General features: G+C 41.4%; 1 protein-coding gene and 1 pseudogene across 3 annotated transcripts in view; both read right to left on the bottom strand.

The window, feature by feature from the left end:
• Positions 1–8,051, bottom strand: part of TRIP11 (thyroid hormone receptor interactor 11) — a 69,185-nt gene extending 61,134 nt beyond the window's left edge. The window contains exons 1-2 of one of the 3 annotated variants that reach the window (XM_086363186.1): positions 7,515–8,051; positions 3,192–3,253 (exon numbers count right to left, since the gene is read on the bottom strand). In XM_086363186.1, coding sequence (XP_086219312.1) covers positions 3,192–3,253; positions 7,515–7,653 — 201 coding nt within the window. In that variant the 5' untranslated portion in view covers positions 7,654–8,051. The remainder of the gene's footprint in view (positions 1–3,191; positions 3,254–7,514) is intronic. The other 2 variants (XM_086363187.1, XM_086363188.1) reach the window with 2 other exon arrangements.
• A 10,029-nt stretch (positions 8,052–18,080) lies between these two features.
• LOC147349123 (nucleolar protein 56 pseudogene) lies at positions 18,081–18,749 on the bottom strand (annotated as a pseudogene).
• Between the last annotated feature and the right edge of the window lie 3,141 nt (positions 18,750–21,890).

Here is a 21,890-nt window from a genome sequence, read left to right as displayed (position 1 = left end):
AAATATGGTGTTCTCATGAAATTAATCATTCAGTAAGATTTTATCTCACAATATTTTGTGAAAAAAACCTGAGCCATCCATCTCATTTTGTTAAATGGACATGTAACAGTATTCTTTCATTATGATATGTATATATGAACATTTACTTGATATAGTCCCTATGTGGACAAATGCTGAAGACACAAGTATACACAGGTGACCAGGAGGAAACAAATGACAAAAATGAAAAAACTCAGTGGATTGATAACTCTAATTGGTATTTATAAATTTAACAATTAAAGCACTTTGTACTTATGGAGCAGTCATGTTTTTAACAAAATCATAAGTCATCAAAGTTTTCATAAGTATTGGTTTAAATGACCTAAGTCAGGAAAAAGAACTAGAAGATCTAAATCTATCAGAGATGTAACTGAAACCTGGAGTCAGTATTTACAAGAAACAGTCCAGTTCACGAAAAAAGTTAAGAAGCAGTTATCTGCATCAAAAGAACATTGCCTCTTTTGAGGTAATATATGTAAGTTTATATGCATGCATGCTCAGTCACTTGAGTTGTGTCTGAGTCTTTGCAACCCCATGGACTACAGCCCACCAGGCTTCTCTGTTCACGGGATTATCCTGGCAGGAATACTGGAGTGGTTCGCCATTTCCTCCTCCAGGGGATATTCGCCACCCAGGGAGTGAACCTGCATCTCTTGAAGCTCCTGCATTGGCAGGAGGCTTCTTTACCACTGAGCTACCTGGGAAACCATATGTATGTATGTTTTTAAAGGCAGAAACATAGGGAATAAAAATTTAAATTGTTGTAAGTGCTCACTGAAATTTCTGATGAAATTTTTCACTATCGCTTTATTCTTACTCTGTAAACTATTTATAAAATAACTTAACAGGAAAATTAAGAGTCCATTGGGTTCAGATGGTAAATGGGAAGACTATTTTTCTTGGCACAGATGGTTAAATTAGCTTAGGTTGGTTGCTATTACTTGCAACTCAGGAAGCCTAACTAATTTAATCAATCTCAAATATTAACACCTGTAAACAAATCTAATTTCCTCTAGAAAACATACTGCCCTCTGTCTATACTGAAGCTTTCTAAATAAACAGAATTTTCTATTGTAATTTCCTACTGGTTTTAATCATATGTTCACCTTCTTTTTACTGTCACACAAGGTGTTACCTTTATGAAGTGTTTATGTGCTGAGAGAAGGCAGGAATCATGTGTAGTCAAAATCACCTTGGAAAATAAAACTGTTGAGAAATTCAATAGTCTGTTATCCTCTAGTATTCGAATAGCTCACAGTACTCTGAATAAACACCAAATAAGGAAGTTGTCTATCACTTAGAGATTTGTTATACCAAAAATAAATACTTGTGAACACTAGAATCATACCTGCTACTGTCCAAGGACAATACTAGGAGAGAGACTAGAGTTGAAATCAACAGAGGGACAGAATATTTCTATCTTCCTCCTTAAGTTCAATACAGAACAGTCATTCATTAAGTAGGTTAATCCCATTTACTACCCCCATCCCCCGCTCCAAACATATACTGGCAAATTTAGGTTAATTAATGCCACTACACACGTCTCTGCCATCTAATTTTTCTGGGTAGGCCCACAGTGAGTACTCTCTCAAGGATTTCTTTAGAGACGATGGGAACTATTTCCTATCTTGGTCTTACAAAGAAAGAAGCTATTAAGTTCATCTGTCACAAAAACACCTACTAACTAGGTAATTACAGCTAAGGTCTCTTAAGTGCCACCAAACTGGTATCTTCTACTGAGGCAGAATGGGGCTTCCCAAGTGGCACAGTGGTAAAGAATTCGCCTGCCAATGCAGGAGACGCAAGAGATGTAGGTTCAATCCCTGGGTCAGGAAGATCCCCTAAAGCAGGAAACGCCAATCTGCTCCAGTATTCTTGCCTGAAAAACTCCATGAACAGAGGAGTCTAGCAAACTACAGCCCACGGGTTCAGAGTTGGACATGACTGAGCACACACACACACACACACACACACACACACATATTGAGGCAGAAAACTTCAGTAGTCCCTCTTGAGAGATCCTTCCACTTTCAAATTTACAACTTTACATTGGTAATCTAACGTGTGTGCACTCAGTTGCTCAGTCATGTCCAACTCTTTGTGACCTACTGGACTGTAGCGGACCAGGCTCCTCTGTCCGTGGGGTTTTTCAGGCAAGAATACTAGCGTGGTTGCCATTTCCTCCTCCCAGGGATACTGGAGGATCCAATATCCTCCCTGGGTATCAGGGATACCCAGGGATCGAATCCGCATTTCCTGTGTCTCCTGCACTGCAGGTGGATTCTTTACCTGCTGGGCCATTGGGGAAACCCTTGGTAATATAGACCAGAGTTCAATGATGCTTGTTGTCAGAAAGTACTTTCTTATATCTAAATTCCATTTTCTTTTTTATGGGCTTAGCAAGGGGAAACATGCTTACCACAGTCCTCTAAGAATTTCGTTTGCTGAAATACTATTATGCGCTCCCTCACCATTCTTATCCAAAGGCTAAACACTGTCTTGGCCAAAAGTTCATTCAGGGCTTTCCACAACATCTAAAAAACTTTCTGGCCAACTCAATGGTTAGATGTCTTTAGTACTTTACAATAGATGCCATTTTAGAACCTTTCATTTTTTTCATGGCTTACCTTTGAACTCTTTTCAAGTTTTCGTCATCCCTATTAAGTACAATGACCAGAGCTAGTTACCACAAGGCACTGACTAATAATGAAAAAAAACGGTAAAATTAATTTGTTATTTTTACATTCTACATTCTCTGCATACAAATATCACACCTTTTTTAATGTTAGGGAATTAAAAACTATATTAAACAGAAATGCATTCTTCACATTACACTTAAATGTACAACTGCAGTTTTAGCACACTATTAAAACACTGTAAATCCTTGACATGTTGAAATTGTTGCCACTATCGTTTCTATATTTGGCAGATTTCCTTCTTCCACTATTCAGAAGCAGAGGTGGGAATATTTAACAGAAAAGTGCAGCAACATGTAATTATATCTTCATCAAAGGAAGATAGAGCTTCAAAAAGGACAAGAAAACTAAGATAAAGGGGAAGAGAAAAAGTGCATTAAAAAGAGAGGACTGAAATAAAGTGTAAATAACTCATGGTTTCAAAAAAGAAAAATCTAAATCTTTAAGTTTCCTTACCTCTGATCTTAAGATTGTATGAATGGCTTCAACTTCCTTTCTCCTAGCATTAGGTAAATCTGCTACAAAAGAAACGGCATATACTGAATATATGGTCAACATCACGTGAAGTAAACAGGCGTCTGTAGGAAAATATATTTCACTGAGCTTTAAACAGAATGGTATGCTGATCTGAGGACAAATTCAGAAGACAAACATCACCTGATATCACTATTCTCTACTGTTACAGATGCTTATTGTCATGTAAGTCATTTTGCCTATTTTCTATATTCAAGAGCATCTACCTTTACCCTTTGGAAGTGTTCATTAAAATTTTGTAATGGAAAATTAATCTCTGTTTGCTTAGTATAATTTTTGATGAAACGTATGCAAATAGGATGCAAAAAAAAATTTTTTTTTTTTTTTGGCCGCACAGTGGGTTCCTAGTTCCCCAACCAAGGATTTAATTAGGGCCCTCAGCAATGAAAGCACCAAGTCCTAAGCACTGGACTGCCAGGGAATTCTCAATGACATATTTCTAACTTCTTATGCAACTGGGGTTTAAGGTCTTACTAACTTTTTCTGCTTCCAAAACTACCAAAAAAATTAGTGGCTTCTTAAACAAAGAATAAAAATGCAGTAAAAGAACCCTTATTTTGAGTAACATGGACACAAGTTATTGAAAATGAGAATGAACTCAGTCTTGTTTTGTACATTTTCATTTAAAAGGAAAGCCACAGGACCAAAATGGCAGTTGATGCTGCCAGATAACCAACCTCCACAGTCAGATTTCTTTTCTAAGTATTAATATTTTTCATTACTTTCAGCCCTTTAATACTATAAAAATAACTTCTCTGAATTAGTTTAAATCAAAAGAAAATACAAGTGTCATCCAATAAATAATAATGACAAACCTGCTCTTCTTGTTTTGAAAAATCACTAGGTGGGGATGCTTGTATGGTTGTTTATACAAATTGCTTGAAACTCTGACAAGACTGTCTAATTGCTACTCAGAAGAGAACAAATTATAATCTAATCTGTTTAGGAAGGTCACTGTTAGAAGCTGCAACTGTTTCAAAGAGAGATTAAAGAAAAACAAGGTCATGAAGACCTCCCTCCATATCCCTCTCCCCAGAATATGGCCTTTTTAAGATAAAGGGGAGATGTTATGCAGACCAGAAAAGTTTTCCTCAATGAGGGAAAACAAAAATAACAACCATCGTTTATTAATGCTTACTATTTGTTCGGCACAGTGTTAGGTTAGGCATGTTACCTTCATTATTTCATTTAATCCTCCCAACTTCATGATAGGTAGAATTATCTCTTTTTAACAGATAAGAAAACTTTGCTTTTTAAAGGTTAAGTAATAAAAATTTAATAATTTAATATTAAAAATTAAAAAATTTTAAAATTTTTAAAAAATTAAAAAATAAAAAAATTTAAAAAAATTTAATAATTTGCTGAAGACCCCCACAATCTGTAACCCATGGATGTGGAATTTCAATCCATGTCTGATTTAAAAGCCCAAGCTCCTAAATCAGTATAGTGCTTGGTAGAATAGCAACTTTCTGATATTGTAACTATAGACAATTTTCAAGTTGTATCAATAGTGCTATTCTGAACTGTTATCTTGTTCGTTGCTGGCACAGGGTAGACACTCAATAAACACTTGTTGAATGAATAAATGAACTGCATTCTGACTCTATTTTTAAATGATTTATAAAATCAATAAACTGGATGTTAAGCAAGTCCTATTTTAATACAAAGACAAAACAATAAAAACAGATTTTTAATACTTAGCAAAATCTTTACTGAGCATGTACTATGCACCAAGGAAGGTACCACACATGCTAGTAATATAAGGACAAATAAAAGAGAGCTGTCAGAGAGAGAGAGCCACAAAGTCCTATTAGACACAGGCGACTCAACCTGCCATGGAGTGAGAACGGTTTCACCAGGTACCTGATATGTCAGCAGGGTCGTGCAGGAAAAATTGTTTTCCAGGCAAAGGAGGGCAGCATGCTATGCTAAGTCGCTTCAGTTGTGTCCGACTATGTGCGACCCCATGGACAGCAGCCCACCAGGCTCCTCTGTCCAGAGGATTCTCCAGACAAGAATACTGGAGTGAGATGCTACTTCCTTTTCCAAGATAAAGACTGCTGCTGCTGCTGCTAAGTCGCTTCAGTTGTGTCCGACTATGTGCGCCCCCATAGACAGCAGCCCACCAGGCTCCCCCGTCCCTGGAATTCTCCAGGCAACAACACTGGAGTGGGTTGCCATTTCCTTCTCCAATGCATGAAAGTGAAAAGTGAAAGGGAAGTCGCTCAGTCGTGTCCGACTCGTAGCGACCCCGTGGACTGCAGCCTACCAGGCTCCTCAGTCCATGGGATTTACCAGGCAAGAGTACTAGAGTGGGGTGCCATTGCCTTCTCCAAGGAGGGTAGAGGAGGAGGTAAAAAGGAAGGGCTTTCCATGCATAGGCTTGGAACTGTGTAGGTACCTCACAAAGTTCCCTTACAGAAATCCTGGGTGCAAGCATGCTTGTGTATATGAATGTACATCTATGTGGCTATTGAGAGAGAAGGGGGAGGGAACAAGAGATAAGACTGAAAGAGATAGGTTGAACCCAGATAGGATAGGTTTTTGGGCTCCCCCCAGTTAAGACGTTTGAGTTTTATCCTGTAAGTACAGAGTCAAGATTTTTAAAGCACATTTGTTTTTAGAAAAGTAACTGTTAACACAACAGAATATGGAATAAAGGAGGAAGAAACAAGTGACAGGATATGAAAGAGAAATAGTGTGTGGGATAGATAACAGGGATGGGAACTAAAGGAGGAATAATAAAGGAAAGGACAAATATAAGAAACACTTCAGGCACCAGATGAACAAGATTTAGTGACCAATTGAAAGTAGGAGAAAAAAGAGGCAAAACAATGAAACAAAGATTTCTAAGTTTAGGAGAACGGGTAGCTGGTGAAACCATTAGAAGTAAATATGGGAGCACATTTGGTAGGAAAAACAAAATGAATTCCACCTTAAGCCTGTAGGACATCCAAGTTGGAGGGGGAAGTGCGCAGGTTCTGGCTTAGGGTCAAAGAAATAGTCAACTGTTTTCCCCTATCTAGGAAACAAGCAGAGACTAGGCATTTCCCAAGTTAGCTAGCCCTTTTCTGCTTCTGACAGCCCTCAATGTCACATGATCATTTTCTGAACACAGGAAGAATCCCTTTAACTCCCACCTCAACCTGTCCCACCTGATGTACCCCCCACCAGGGGTACCCCAAGCAGTTAAATGGTACCAGCTACCATTTAACAGCAGCTACCCAATCTTCTTCCCTTCTAAATAGACCTCACAGAAATCCTAAATATAGATACTATCTTTCTAAATCAAACTATCTTTCTCTATTTCAACCAAATAAACACGCATACTCCATTAAATCAGTATTACAAAATTAAACCAGAATGCTAATTTATTTACAACAAACAAAACTAGCAAAGGAACTGCTCTCATCCAAAAGACCACCCTCTCTGGAGGCAGATCTAGACTGAAATTAAAGAATTCTTTTGATCTGAATACTACTTGATGAAAGAAGTATCAAGAAATCAAAACAGCAATTAACTTAATCATTGATTACCATGTAACTCCTGGTCACTATTCATTAGTAAAACAAAATGAGGACTTCAAAAATGAGTGAAGGTTGCTAAAGGGACCGAAGAACAGGGTTACCTTCCTTGCTCTCCTGAGCAATATGGGAGGCACTGGGCAATTAGGCATGAAAATACACTCTCAGCTGAGACGCTGTAATTTGCCATCAGAATTAGCAAAAATACACAATAATAGCAAAACCATACTCAAGTTTCACTAACATATATTCAAGTGAGAAAGGGTAAGAGCCACTAAATATTTTATTAAGTTACGAAAATCGAAGAAACCCCCTCCAGCCAAAAAAATGTGACTACGTGTCATAATACAAATAATTACTTAAACTATGTCGGTATAAAGGAAGAGGATCAAAATCAGTTCCGCCTCCAAGTTAAGGCCAAAGTAAGCGGTGGGTGTGGATGAACCAAAGAAAAATAAACTCTACGCGATGTAAGGGCAGTTTCACTCTGCTCTGAGCTATCCCGGGTACTCAAAGGAGAACCACCAGAACTCTTTCCCCCCACCCTAGTGGTCTCTCATTAGAGAAAATCACTTAAGTGGCAAAAGGAGAAATGTAAAGAAAAAAGGGCGGAGTGACGCTTCTCTAGACCTGTCTGCGTCTCATGACAGATGGACCTGGGGACCAAACAGACGCTCCCAGGGTCCCAATAAACCCCTCCCTCCATCGCCCCAGCTGTTACCTTCCACTTCCTCCGTGCCCTCCATCAGCATATCCTTCGTAAAGTTTGAAATCTGGCCAGTGAGGGAAGCCAGGCTGCCCCCGACCTGACCCAGGGACTGGCCCAAGCCGGAGCCGAGGCCCCCAAGCCAGGACGACATCGCTGCGGGTTAGAGAAGGTCCGCTCTGCTCCGAGAAAAGCAGCCAGCGTCGTCGGACTACTCTGCCAAATGTCCTCGAACCGCTGCCTCCGCAGGACTGGCCAAATCACAACACTCAGGAATCGATAACACGACTGGGGAATAGTTCCCACTCCACGCCGGTTTCGGGGGCTCCCCCCAACCGCCGGGCTCTGATTAGAAACGCAAAGGCCTGGCCTGAGACTTTACCAGGGGCCTGCCTCCAGTGACACAGTCACCCCCGTGGGCCTCCGCTCATTCTCACGACTTCCCACCATCCAGATTAGGCCACTTCTTCTTCTGCTTCAGTGATTTTCCCTAGTTCCGTGGGCAACTCCTGCCAACTCGACGCCGGCCGCCATGACACCCACTAGGAACGCGTCTATGGATCATAGAGAGGCGCCGTGATAGCGTAGAAAGGCCCTTCAGAGCCGCCGGACGTGTCCTGGGCGCAGGGGAACATGGGATCGCGGAGGACTGCGTGCGGCCGCGGTGGCCGCAGCCTCCAGCCCCAGGGCAAGGTCAACTTCCACGTAGCCCGCCGGCTTTGGCAGCAGGTGGAATACCAATCGGAACCCGCGGCGACGCGGCGCTCTCGCCAAGTGCAGCTGGGTTTCAGGCAGAGGCGACCCTCAGGGGGTGCCCCCCGAAGCCGGCGTAGCCTAGGAACCCCATGGACTCTTATTCTTGGGGAAACCTGAGTGTATTAATTCTGATTACCCTCGCGAAAGCAGCTGTGCGAGGAGACTGGGCGGGGATCCTCCACCGGATCAGAAGTGGATTTTACATAACTTATCACACGTGTACTGTGACAATTATTCTACACCCTGTCAAGGGCCGCTGTGTACTGGGGACTACGGTAGGAACCAAAGCTACACAGAAAGGATGGGTTGCAAATTCAAATGTCCAGGCAGCAAACATACTTGTGTTGATTACCTTCATAGAGGAAATTTTCTCTGCAGCCTTTCCAGCTCACAGCTGAAACCAATGCCTTCTTTAATATAAAAAGAGTTTTGTTTTTTTTTTTTAAATGAAACCGACCTAACCTGTAAAGTTAAATATGCAGACTACTTGTTTCAAAATAACTCTGAAGAGGACAGCGGGGCAACTTTATGCAGAAGAAATGCTCTTCTAATGTGAACTCCCTCGTAGGGTATTGTGACACTAGCCCTGCAAGGGCCCACCCCTCCCAGGATACTCAGTTACACAGTTGGTGCATACACCTTCCCTAGAGGAAAAATGTCACGTGACTTACAGGCATTTGCTGCAGTGCTATGTGGACCTACACTACCTGGCCAGAGAGACGGCCGCATTTTTTACTTTGAAAAGAATGAGATAGACCTGCAGTTCTTTTAAGCATAGAACCTAGTATACTGGCACCTTTCTCTGCCGGGGACCAGCCCCGGCTGATCCAGGGTATTCGAAGGAGAGACGGCGTAGGCAAAGATCAGGAAACAATTGCTTAATTAAACGTTAATTAAGGATATAAAGAGTAATAGAATGAGGATAGCTCAGTAAAATTCAGTGAAGAAAAGAGGCTGAAATAAGGATAGCTCAGTGAGGAAATTCAGTGGAGAAAAGAGGCCGAATAATTCAGCCAGAAGGTGAAAGAAAGAACGACATGGTGAGACCAAGTTTCGGTGAACAAGGCCCGCACTTTATTTTCCAAAGTAGTTTTTATACCTTAAGTTATGCATAGAGGATAATGGGGGAAGGGGTAGAGTCATGCTGTAAGCCAGGCTTTCTTCCTGCAAACTTATCATATGCAAAAGCTTAGGTGATTTGCATCATCTTCTGGCCCGGAGGCCTGTTAACATTTTAAGACCTTTTCTTCAGAAAACTTATTTTTCTCTAAAGGTGATTGGTCAGGAGCCACCCTCCAAAAGCATTAGATAAAGTTGCATTCCTACAGAGCAAAGGTGTGGTGGGCTATAACAAGAAAAAGAATTAACTCAAGGGTCCCAGGTTACAAACATTAAAGCTACTATTTACACCAACTATATTAATCAATACACTGCCAGGGACACAGCAGGTAAGGGATATGGAAACTTAGCAGCAAACATTGGCCCAACAAGTGAAAATCCCTTCACCAATACAATTTCTAATCGATCTTTTAACTACTCAAAAGAATCTGTGTTTAGACAATTCAGAACATCTCCTGCCTCTCACAGTTGGGAGGCTCCGAACAATCACATGTGGCCGGAAAAACCTATTCAGGCAGGCTAGAGGATTTCCAAAGGAGTTTGTAGGTTAAACACTGTCACACCCAGGAATTATTAACTGGAACTGTAAGCTAACTCTTTTTTCAGAGAGGTAGTGGGGGACAGCCCCCCGTAAAGTCAGAGGTGTAGGTGAAAGCAGAAAGCAGAAAGTAGGCAGACTCTGGTTTTGGGGGTAGATTGCTCGAGAATTTCCAGGGAGACTCCTGAGGCTTGATCCCGCCTTTGCGTATGCCAAGCCTCCTTCCTCATGACCTTTGCCAGGGGCGGAGCTCGCTCCCCGCATTTCTCCTTGATTTTATTCACAGCAGGGGTCATTACAGATTTCATTATTTGTGAATGGAACATTAGGAATGCCTCAGGTGTTTGAAATATGATGGCACCAAGGAATAGTGTTATTCAGTCACTGAGTCACGTCTGACTTTTTGCAGCCCCATGGACTGCAGCATGCCAGGCTTCCCTGTCCCTCACCACCTCCCAGAGTTTGCCAAGTTCATGTCCAAGGAATAGTAGCCCTCCCTGAAATCTGAATAAAATTTAGAATAAATTTTAGAATAAAATTTGTATCTTGTACTGGTAGTGTTTATTAAATGTTTTCTATATATATATTTTTTAGAGGCATCTTTGCCCAGGGATTAGATGTGCAGACACTGGGGTCTGACTGCCTAGATCTTTATTAGCTGTGTGACCTTGGGTAGGTTACTTAACTTCTATGTATACCAGTTTCCTATTTGTAAGTTGGGGAATGATAAATAATATTGCCTACAGGGTGGGGTTTTTTGCAGGATTAAATAAAATTGTATTTTTAAGTGCTTGGAACAGTGCCTGTACATGGTGAGTTCTATTTTAAGTGTAAAGTTTTAAAATGATGACATAAAAGTGACCTGCAAGTTATTCATGGGCAGACGATGAGTTGGTTAATAGCATCACTGACTCCATGGACATGAATTTCAGCAAACTCCAGATGATAGTGGAAGACAGAGGAGCCTGGCTTGCTACACTCCATTGGGTCGCAAAGAGTTGGACACGACTGAGTGACTGAACAACAACAATAAATTATTCTGGGCACTGGGGATATAGCAGGAGAAAAAACATACACAAAGTCCCTGATATCATGGAGCTTGCATTCTACTGGGAAGGAACTGATGAGAAAATGTATTAAGTATTACATGATGATGACTGCTGTGGGGGAAATAACACTATTAAACAGGGTAAGAATGGTATGGAAGGGATGTAGGGGAGAGAGCATGCTTGTAAATGTTGTCAAAAGTGGTCAGAACTCCCTGGTAAGGTGATATTTGAACAGAGACTTGAAGGAAATAAGAGAGTGAGACGGGTATCTGGGAAAGAGCAGTCCAGGCAAAAGAAACAGCTGATGCAAAGGTTCTGAGGCAGGAGAATTCTTGCCAGGTTAGAGGGTTAGCAAAAAGGCAAGGATGGCTGGAGCAGAGTGGGCTGGAGAAAGGCAATAACCAGTGAGGATCAAGAAGTTCAAATAGGGGAGGGCAGGTCATATAGGACCTGATAATTGGGTGTAAGAACTCTAGTTTTTATTCAGAGTAGAATGAAGAATTGTTTAGAGAAAAGGAGTCACATGAACTTAGAACCTCAATGGGTTCCTATATAACAGTGAAAAGTTTGGTGTAAATCAAGCTCTTATTTCCTAGAGGTGTAAATTCTCTGGAGTGTCATTTATAAATTCATGTCATGCCATAAAGATATTACAGTTAATGCAGAAAACAAAACACATGCCTTTGTATTATGTATTAAGGTATTAACATAAAAGCTATGTCTAAAATCCTCTTTATCAAGGATTGTTTTCAGTGTGATGGACTATGGTCCAAGAAACTTAAAGTATGATTCTGATATATACAGCATGATGGACTTCCCTGGTGGCTCAGATGCTAAAGAATCTGCCTGCAATGCAGGAGACCTAGCTTCCATCCCTGGGTCAGGAATATCCTCTGGAGAAGAGAATGGTTACCCATTCCAGTATTCTTGCCTGGAGAATTCCATAGACAGAGGAGCCTGGCAGGCTACAGTCCACAGGGTCACAAAGAGTCAGACAGGACTGAGGAACTAATACACACACACATATAGCATGATGTGATGTTTGGGATGTGCTTAAAAAAAATGGGGACAGGGTGGATGAATCAAGAATTGTCAGGACTTGGTCATTATTGATGCTGGGTGATGGGTACATGTTGTTCTTGTTGCTGTTCAGTCGCCCAGTCGTGTCCAACTCTTTGCAAGCCCATGGACTGTAGCACACCGGGCCTCCCTGTCCCTCACCATTTCCCAAAGTTTCCCCAACTTCATGCCCATTGCATCAGTGATGCCATCCAGCCATCTTATCCTCTGATGGGTACATAGGGGAGTCATTTATTTTTGCATACGTTTGACATTTTTTTACTATACAAAAGTCGTACAAATTTGATGAAGCTTGGGCTGATGACCCTCTCCTTTTCCTACCAAAATCCCCTATAGCGAATAAGGCTGTTCATCATCACTTAATGAGTAACAAAACAAGCCCAGCTACAGCAGGCACACCAGACACAGCCCAAGAACCTGAATGGCTCCCTGTGGTGGGGCTAGGCTGCCCAGTTGAAATTCTGAACCTAGGATTTTTGTAACCTCAACAGATAGAAGATTCTTTTTAAAAACAACTAACCAAAAAATGCTATCAACTGCAAACTGGTTTCCATTTCTCAAGAGGCAGCATCATCAACACTTCTCTAGGGAAAGCAGTCTCTTTGTTCTGAAGAAACCATCCAAATGGGTTTATTTATACAAAAAGAAAAGAACCCATTTTTTTATGTTTATGTAAAGAAAAAAATGACTTTTTAGAGTAGAATTTAAAAATATTAGTCTGATCTTTCCCTCTCGATTTCTAAATATGATCCTTATATTGCCATTTTCTCATTATTTTCTCATTTTTGACATTATCTACCTACTCTCAATTACAGAAACTAAAAGATTAGAACTCTTATATATTACCACCTGTCTCTATTTCCCTTCCTTCTGAGCTCCCAGTAGAATGACATCATAATTATTGGTAAAATTAAAATTTTAATTTACCAATTAAAAATTCAAATAGAAGTTTACCTTATATGCCTACATAAGTGTTGTTCATTGGCTGAGCCACATGGTGTACTAAGATTACATTTCCTTTATTTTTCAACCTGTTCTTCCTGAAGTTAACAAATTCCATCTTTTAGATTTGCATAATTTTCTGTTACCCCATGTGTGCTAAGTCGCTTCAGTTATGTCTGACTCTTTGTGACCCCATGGACTGTAGCCCACTAGGCTCTTCCGTCCATGGGATTCTCCAGGCAAGAATACTGGAGTTAGGTAGCCATGCCCTCCTTCACGACTGAGCAACTTCACTTTCACTTTTCACTTTCATGCATTGGAGAAGGAAATGGCAACCCACTCCAATGTTCTTGCCTGGAGAATCCCAGGGAGGCGAAGCCTGGTTGGCTGCCGTCTATGGGGTCGCACAGAGTCGGACACGACTGAAGCGACGCAGCAGCAGCAGCAGCAGCCCTCCTTCAGGGGATCTTCCCCACCCAGGGATGAAACCCATATCTCTTATGTCTCCTGCATTGGCAGGCAGGTTCTTTACCACTAGCACCACCTGGGAAGCCCTTTTCTGTTTATTACAGAATCACTAATCCTTCTAAAAGTTAGCAACAGAATTGTAAAACATGCTCCTAATTCTGTTTTCAAGAAGGCATCAAGAATTCTATTATTTGCTTAGACTCTTCTACCCAGAGTCCTCTTTTCCCTGCTCCACTCTCCTCTGACCTGTTCTCTGGGCCTTGTTTTTCCTTCTGGAAGCTGTAGGCTGTTATTGTCTATGATGCTCTGAAGTTAATAAGGATGTGCCCTGGGTGGGTTTGTTTGTTTCACTCATTGTGCTGGGCACTTAGCAAACCCTTTTTAAAACTATATCTTTCAGTTCTACAAATTATTTAAATTGTTTTTTATTGATGAATGTCCCCTCTCTAGGGAAACAGCTGTCTTTCAAGTATTTTTAACCAATCCTCCTGATTTCAGTCCACGTCTCACCCCTACCTTCCAAGACAGTTGTTGCTCCCTGTCCTCTGTGCTGTTGGACATCCTTCTGTTTAATACTTACTATGCAGCTCCCCCAGCTCTGCTCATTCCTGTATCACCTTTCCATCTTCAAAAAAAAAAAAAAAAAAGTTCACATCTCCTATCACCTCAAATGGTGAAAGAAAGTGAAAGTGTTAGTCAGTCGTGTCTGACTCTTTGCGACCCCATGGACTGGATCCCCCCAGGCTCCTCTGTCCATGGGGTTCTTCAGGCAAGAATACTGGAGTGGGTAGACATTCCTTTCTTCAGGGGATCTTCCTGACCCAGGGATCAAACCCACATCTCCTGCATTGCAGGCAGATTCTTTACTGTCTGAGCAGCCAGGGAAGCCCCCACCTCAGATAGCAGTGACTGTTAATTGTTCCCCAAAGTCTGTTCTCCCCTTTCACACAGTGCTTGAATCCTCACTTTTTACCTGGACCTATGGCACGACAGAAGGTGCCAGTGTTCCTCCTGATCCCATCATCCCTTTACCGGTTTTGTGCACGACCTGTTCTTGGGGTACTTTTACTCCCAAAAGTCAGCACCTGTTTCTCTTTGGCAGAGGGCTGCCTTTGGACTGCCAGAGCCCACGTTGCTTGTGCCCAAAAGTGCTAAAACACAACCTTGTTCAGTAGCATGTTAAAGTGGCACAACTCCCACGCCCACCGTGGAGCATCTCTAAGATGGAACTACACTGCCTCTGGACCTGTCCGCAGGATTGAGGCTCTGTTTACTCTTACAAGCTTGCTTGACCTCCTTTTCTTATCTCACTTTCCCACTCCCCTACACCTGTTCCATTCCTTCCTGAGAGCATTTTTTTTTCCTGAGAGCACTTTTTGAAAAATAGTTTTCCCTTATCTCAAGGTCTGCCTCAAGGGTGCCCAAGCTAAGACTCATGACTACCCAGAATGAAAACCACCTTGAAGCTAGGAGTGGTCTTGTGATTCACTTCTGGCCCATGTCGAAGAAGTGGAAGTGATGTATGCAACTTCAAGGAGGTAACCTTAAAGACAGGGCATGTGGCCTTTTTCCACCCTTCTTTTGCTTCTTGATTGCTGAGATGCAGAAGTAATTGTGGGCACCACAGCAGCTGTCCTGGATCCATGAGTTGACATTAGCAAAGGAAGCCATGTATGTAACGTGAGAATACAGAAAACAGATTCCTGACATGGTGTGACCCTATCACCCCTGGATTGGCAATCTCTACATTTCCTGAAGACTTGTAGCATGTAAAGTCATTGTTATATTAGGTTTTTCTATGATGGTCAAATCTAATTCAATGAATTCACCTCTTCTGCTGGTCTCTCTGTACCTGAGGTGGTTTTTTTTTTTTTTTTTCCCTTTAATTTAGGTGGGATTTTGGAAGGAAGTAAATGCAGTAATCAATCCCATATAATTTTTGTTTTTTGGCTGCACTGGATCTTCATTGCTTTGCAAGGGCTTTTTCTCGTTGTGGGAGTGGGGGCTACTCTTCACTGTGACACTTGGGCTTCTCGTTGCCCTGGCTTCTTCTGTTGCAGAGCATGGGCTCTAGGTGCTCGGGCTTTGGTGGTTGCCGCACGTGGGCGCAGCAGCTGTGGTGTGTGGACTTTGTTGCTCTGCTGCATGTGGAATCTTCCCAGACCAGGGATTGAGCCTGTGTCTCCTGCACTGGCAGGCAGATTCTCACCCACTGCACCACCAGGGAAGTCCATCCTATGTATTTTTTGTGATAAAATTGACATAATATTTACCATCTTACAGTATATAATCTGGTTGCATTAAGTTCATGCACATTGTTGGGCAGACATCACCATCCGTCTCCAGGACTTTTTTCATCTTCCTAAATTGAAACTCTGTACCCATTAAACAGTAAGTCCTTATTCCGTATTGTTCCACCCAGCCCCTGGCAACCACATCCTATTTCCTGTCTCTATGTATTTGATCAGCCTAAGTACTTCATATATGTGGAATCACACAGAAATCCTCTGTACTTAACTGGAAGCCCTGGAAAGACATTTGAGATGATTGGTCAAAAAAAAAAACTAAATCTGCCTTGGCCCTGAGAAGGTTTCCATGTTGGAGACAGAGCTCTCCCTGTGCAGAATAGAAATACAGCTTTTGGAGAAACTGTATCTTATTTTGAGAGGGCAGGAATGCAACGGAGACAGAGACAACATGGGATCAGATCCCTCTGATCTATTTTCTGAGAGACTCAGCAGGACTCTGGTCACCAGCAGAGCTGTCCGGAGCCTGTGTGACAGTATTTGCTGAAGGCTGAAAAAAGGGCCGTTCCACTTACCTTTGCTTGGAAACTACGACTCATCTGGTGTTTCAGGGATTAGACATTGTTAGGCTTGGTACTGCTGCATCTTGTTTTCTAACATGCTATTGCTGGTATACAAACAAGCTATAGGTTTTTTGTTGACTTATTGACCTCCTTCATCAGTTTCAGTAGCTTTTCAATTAATTTTCTTATGTTCTGTAGGCATACAGTCATATCAGCAAATAATTAATTAGGCATCATCCTTTCCAATATTTACACATCATCATTCCCTACAACATGTTGACAGAAATTAATGAAGGCTCACTTAAAGGCAATTGGAGTGACAGAACTAAGCAGCTTTGGGAAGACTAGTTCCAAATCAGAGCGGCCAAAGTCCAGGTGAACAGGTACAATGTTATGGCACATGCTTATATGTGATATGATGGTGTCCTGGACTAGAAGTAAGTGGCTGAGAAAGACAAAAAGGAACTACTCAGATATGAATCACTACAATTGACAATGTGGATTCACAAACAAAATACCATGCTAAGTTTTCTAAACTGAAATGTAGTTTCTGATATTGATGAAAAATATTGCATAAATGTAAGATGCGAAGGAAAACAAAATGCACAAGTGGTAAATGGGAGCCTTTCCAGAAATTCTGATCTGAGATAGCAGTATACTTGTAGTATTAAAAATTCAGGTTTTTGGGTTGCTTAAGGTGGACACTTGGAAGGAAAGCTATGACAAACCTAGACAGCATATTAAAAAGCAGAGACATCACTTTGCCTACAAAGGTTCATATAGTCAAAGATATGGTTTTTCCAGTAGTCATGTACAGATATGAGAGTTGGATAAAGAAGGCTGAGTGCCACAGAATGGATGCTTTCAAATTGTGCTGGAGAAGGCTCTTGAGAGTCCCTTGGACTGCAAGAAGATCCAAACAGTCAGTCCTCATTTGACAGACCGATGCTGAAACTCCAATACTTTGGCCACCCAACATGAAGAGCTGACTCATTGGAAAAGACCCTGATGCTGGGGAAGACTGAAAGCAGAAGGGGACAGCAGAGGATGAGATGGTTAGGTAGCATCACTGATTCAACAGACATGAATTTGAAGAAACCCCAGGAGATACTGAAGGAGAGGGAAGCCTGGCATGTTGCAGTCCCAAAGAGTTGGACACAACTTAGCAACTGAACAGCAATAACAATAAGAAGGTGGACACTGGCATGGGATGCTCTTTAGTCAAAGATGTAGTTAACGGTGTTTAAAAAAAAATTTTTTTTTAAAGCAGCTTGGGATATTTTAGAGAAGTCTAGAAAGCAGAGCCAGACTGTTTGGTGTAATAAAATGTAAATACAATCCAAACTTACTTTGTAAGGCTGTACGTAAGATTTTTGCATTCCTATTCTCGCTAGGTCAGAATGCCCCCCACCCCCACCAAAAATAAAGCCTTTGTCTCAACAACTATGAGAGAAAAACAATTCAGTATCATTTATTCACTCACTCAGGAAGACCTGTGTGCATTCCCGGCATGATTCTGGGTGCTTGGAACAGAGCCATGAATCAGACACTCTGCTCCGCTGCTGCTTCCATTCTGATTGGCCGTGAGGCAGAGGAAACATTTAAATGACTGACCATGACTTCATAAGATGTTAAGGGCTATGCTTGCTCTGTGAGATATGAAGACAAAACAGGATAATATGGTAATGTGTGACTGGGAGGGAGGGTTGGCTTTTGTACATAACAAAAATCTTTGTTTTTGTTTTTATTTTTATTGGGCTCTAGGGGATGGGATGGGGAATACCTGTGTTAAGTTATGCCCCACTAGGAAGATGTCCATTCTAACTTTCCTGGGATAGCTTTCGGAGCTTTTTCTTTTTCTTGGAGCCGCTGCTCTTGCTGGCAGCAGCCTCTTCAGGTCCACTGCTGAGTGGCTCCTCCTTGGAAGACAATTTCCGCTTTTTCTTGGGGACCCTCTTGTTTTCTGACTCATCAGGGTCAGTAACTGGTTCCTCTTTGGGAAAAGATTTCTTCCTCTTGGGAAGACTTCCAGTACCAGCTGTCTCTTCAAGATCACTACTAACTAGCTCTTCCTTGGAAAAAGATTTCTTTTTCTTGGGTTTGCAAAAAGAGACAGAAGGGTCTTCCATTCCATTCTCCTGAAGAACCTCCTGGGGCTTTTGCTTTTTCTTCTTTTTGGGTCTTTCACTTGTCTCCTCACACTCCTCCGGGGCACTGCTATTTTCTGAAGAAGCCAGGGCAATCACAGCCAGCCTTTTCTTTTCCTTCTTCAAGCGTTTCTTCTCCTGTTTCTCGAGCTTCCTAGTAAACTCAGCAGCCGCTTCCTCTGCCTGAACCATTGCCTCCTTCATGACATCCACATTCTTTCGGGGAATCTCTCCAGTCTCATAGGACAGCCACTCCTCAACTTGTTCTCGAAGCTTCTCCCCAAAAACACTGGTGGGCACCTCAGAGAAGCAATCAATTTGTGAGGCAATACTGCATTTCATAACAAAAATCTTATGTACAGCTTTACAAAGATAAGTTTGGATTGTATTTACATTTTATTACACCGAACTATTTGGCTACGCTTTCTAGACTTCTGTTAACATGTTATACACTCCAGCTTTTGGGCACTACCTGCCTGTCTCTCCAGCCTTCTGTGTTCTTCAGAGACAAGCGGCCACCCCCACCTCAGTTGCTGTGCTTGCTGTTTCCTCAGGCAGGTAGAGTGGCACCACACCCTTGCACGGCTGCCTCATTTTCCTGGTGTCTGAAAGGCACCTCCACAGAGGCCTTCCTTGAACCCAGTCTGAAAAGGCCCTCCATCCCAGTCACACGCTCTCACATCATCCTGTTTTGTCTTTGTATCTCACAGAACAAGCACAGCCCTTAACATGTTATGAAGTCACAGTCAGTCATTTAAATGTTTCCTCTGCCTCATGGCCAATCAGAATGTCAGAATGGAAGCAGCAGCGGAGCAGAGTGTCTGATTCATGGCTCTGTTCCAAGCACCGAGAATCATGCCAGGAATGCACACAGGTCTTCTTGAGTGAGTGAATGAATGATACAGAATTGCTTTTCTCTTATAGTTCACGAGACAAAGGTTTTTTTTGGCGGGGGGGAGCGGGGGGAGGTTCTGATCCAGGGAGAACGGGAACAATCTCGAGAGAACAAGGTCCAATGAAGAGTGGTGGTCAATTGAAAGAGAAAGTCCTCATAGCAGAGGTGGCCAATGATCTTGTGGGACAAGGATGTCAAAAGGGCAAAGGTGAAAGAGCAAGGGGAGCGTGAGGATGCCTGGCGGTGAGAAAGAACCTGGTTTCTTCGAAGACCTAAAATAAGGCCTGCCAGCTCCACTGTGCCTTAAGGGGAACTGTCAAGAGTACAGGCTGAAAAGCTCAGCTGGGCTCAGATTACCTGTAAAATGATGAGCATTGAGCCTGGCAGGCACAAAATGGTTAAAAGGATCCCCAAACATGCAAATCTTCAGAATAAGGACAACCCCAAATTTCCCTAACCTTTGAAAAGCTTTTAGCTGACATAAAATGTGCCTTCAAATCAACAAGTAAGTTTCATAGGGCCCATAGGCGATGTTGATGAGATCAGAGCCATTTGGCTACCGAGTTACATTAAAAAGACGGTCGCCTGTCATCAAGTGGAAATTTTTGTTTCAAGATTTGTGCCCAGCCCTAATTAAAGCTAAAATGGATAGCCGTCATTATAAAACCTGAGGATCCTATAACCCTGAACCAGGTGGATTCCAATTGTTAGAGGCCGGTGTCCGGAGTTCAGTGAGGAAGAATAGCACTCTTAAAAACTGTTACTAGTATGCTTTGTTTGGCTCTCAGGGTGGGGGAAAAAAAAAATCAAGCCAACATTTAAAAATCAGATTTCAAATAAAATTATGGAATTCTTAGCCTCTCAGAAAAGATCAGAGGATCCAATAACAGTGGTCCCTCTGGTAACCGTTGGTTGGAACGGAGTTATCAGTGGGCCCTAGCCAGCTTCATTTATCACCACGTCCATAAAACAATGCTTCTCACATTCACTCTGTGTGGGAATCTCCTGGGGATCTTGTTAAAAATGCAGGTTCTGTTTCTGTAGGTGGGAGTGTGGCCTGAAACTTAGCATTTCTGAAAAGCTCTCAGTGGTGTAAATGCTCCAACCACACTTTGAAGGCAAAGCTATGAACTGAACAATAAATACAAACAGAAGTAAAAAAAAGCAAACATTATCTTTATTTAATAATCTTTGATATTTAAAATACAACTCCTCGACCATCCACATTAACAACAGTATCCTCAGTGTTCAACAGTGCTTTGGAAGCCCGGCTTTTCTAAGGACCAGACAGGAAGGCCTGTGTGTGTATTAACGGCAAGACAGCTCAGAGAGAAGAGCGCACACACAAGGGCTGCAGAGCTGGGTCCTGAGCAAATGGCACTGCCACAGTGCACCTGTGTCGTGGCCAAAAGGATGCTTTTAATTCTTTACTTGAATTTCAAAGGTTACTTATACAGAACAGTAATTTTTAAAAATGCATTCCTACTAGTCCAGTGTTGTAGAAATTAGATAATCACATTCAAATGTATGTTTTCCTCTCTAAAAAATTCCTGAAAATATTCACTTTTGAACTATGCAAGAGACAAGTGAAGTGCTTCCTAAACAAATCAGGAATTTCCAAATATGTTTCACAAATGCTTTCTACTCCCTGTCTTATGAATCCATAGTCTTAAAACATTTATTGACATACTATGATAATTAAACATGCCAATTGCAATAATTTCGATGTGGTTAGTAGCATTAATTTTTTAAAATGCCAGATCATTTTGCAAAAAAAATTAAAATAGCAGACATTTTCTTGAACAAAAAAAAAAAATCAAAATTCAAGAATTAAACAACCATGTCAATATTTTCATTCATGAAAGCAAAATGAAACAAAAATATGTTGTGTATTTAAAAAACAATACAAGTTCATTCATTTCTTTAACAAAAGATGCTGGTTACAAAGGGACCAGAAATGAAGCAAAGTTTTTATTTTGAAAATATGAAAACTTACTTATACTGCTGAAATAATTAATCCAACCTGATTTTTCTTAATTAAGATCACATCTGTAATATCTCCATACTTGTCAGGGCCCAGCTGCAACAATTAACTTTGAAAGTAGTGGCCATAGGTTGCTCCAGTTGCAGATAAAGTTTCTAATAGGAAGTCATCAATGTTAAAGATTGAATCCTCTTAAGAATTTAAAACATTTAAGATTTATTTTTCAATCTAGGCAATTTCAATTATCATCATTACATTTTTGCTTGTGCACTGAGAATCATCTTTTTTGCATTTGTACACCTCCAAATGGGCCAATTTTAAGACATTTAGTAAATCTTGGCACTAGGTGATACTATTTGAAAACAGTATCAAACATGCAGACATTGAAAATGTCTTAGGCTCTTACTGGCATAAAACTTACTTTACTTGACTTAACATCAAATGAAACAATGTAGAGTATGGGTAGTTTTGCTCCTCAACTAGTTTGGAGTTTTTCTTCATTAACTATGGCATGAATAAAGCCTCAATTAAGAAAAATTAAGTTTTAAAGAAAGAAAGCACCTTAAATATTCTGTGAATCGTAAATTATTTGGCCAAGATCTTA

This window comes from Bos grunniens, chromosome 21 (genome assembly GCF_055505025.1).
Source record: "Bos grunniens cultivar Pamir isolate PY7600 chromosome 21, Bosgru_T2T1.0, whole genome shotgun sequence".
Lineage (NCBI taxonomy): Eukaryota > Metazoa > Chordata > Mammalia > Artiodactyla > Bovidae > Bos > Bos grunniens.
Note: the sequence above shows the minus strand (reverse complement) of the source record. Positions and strands in the feature narration are given on the sequence as shown.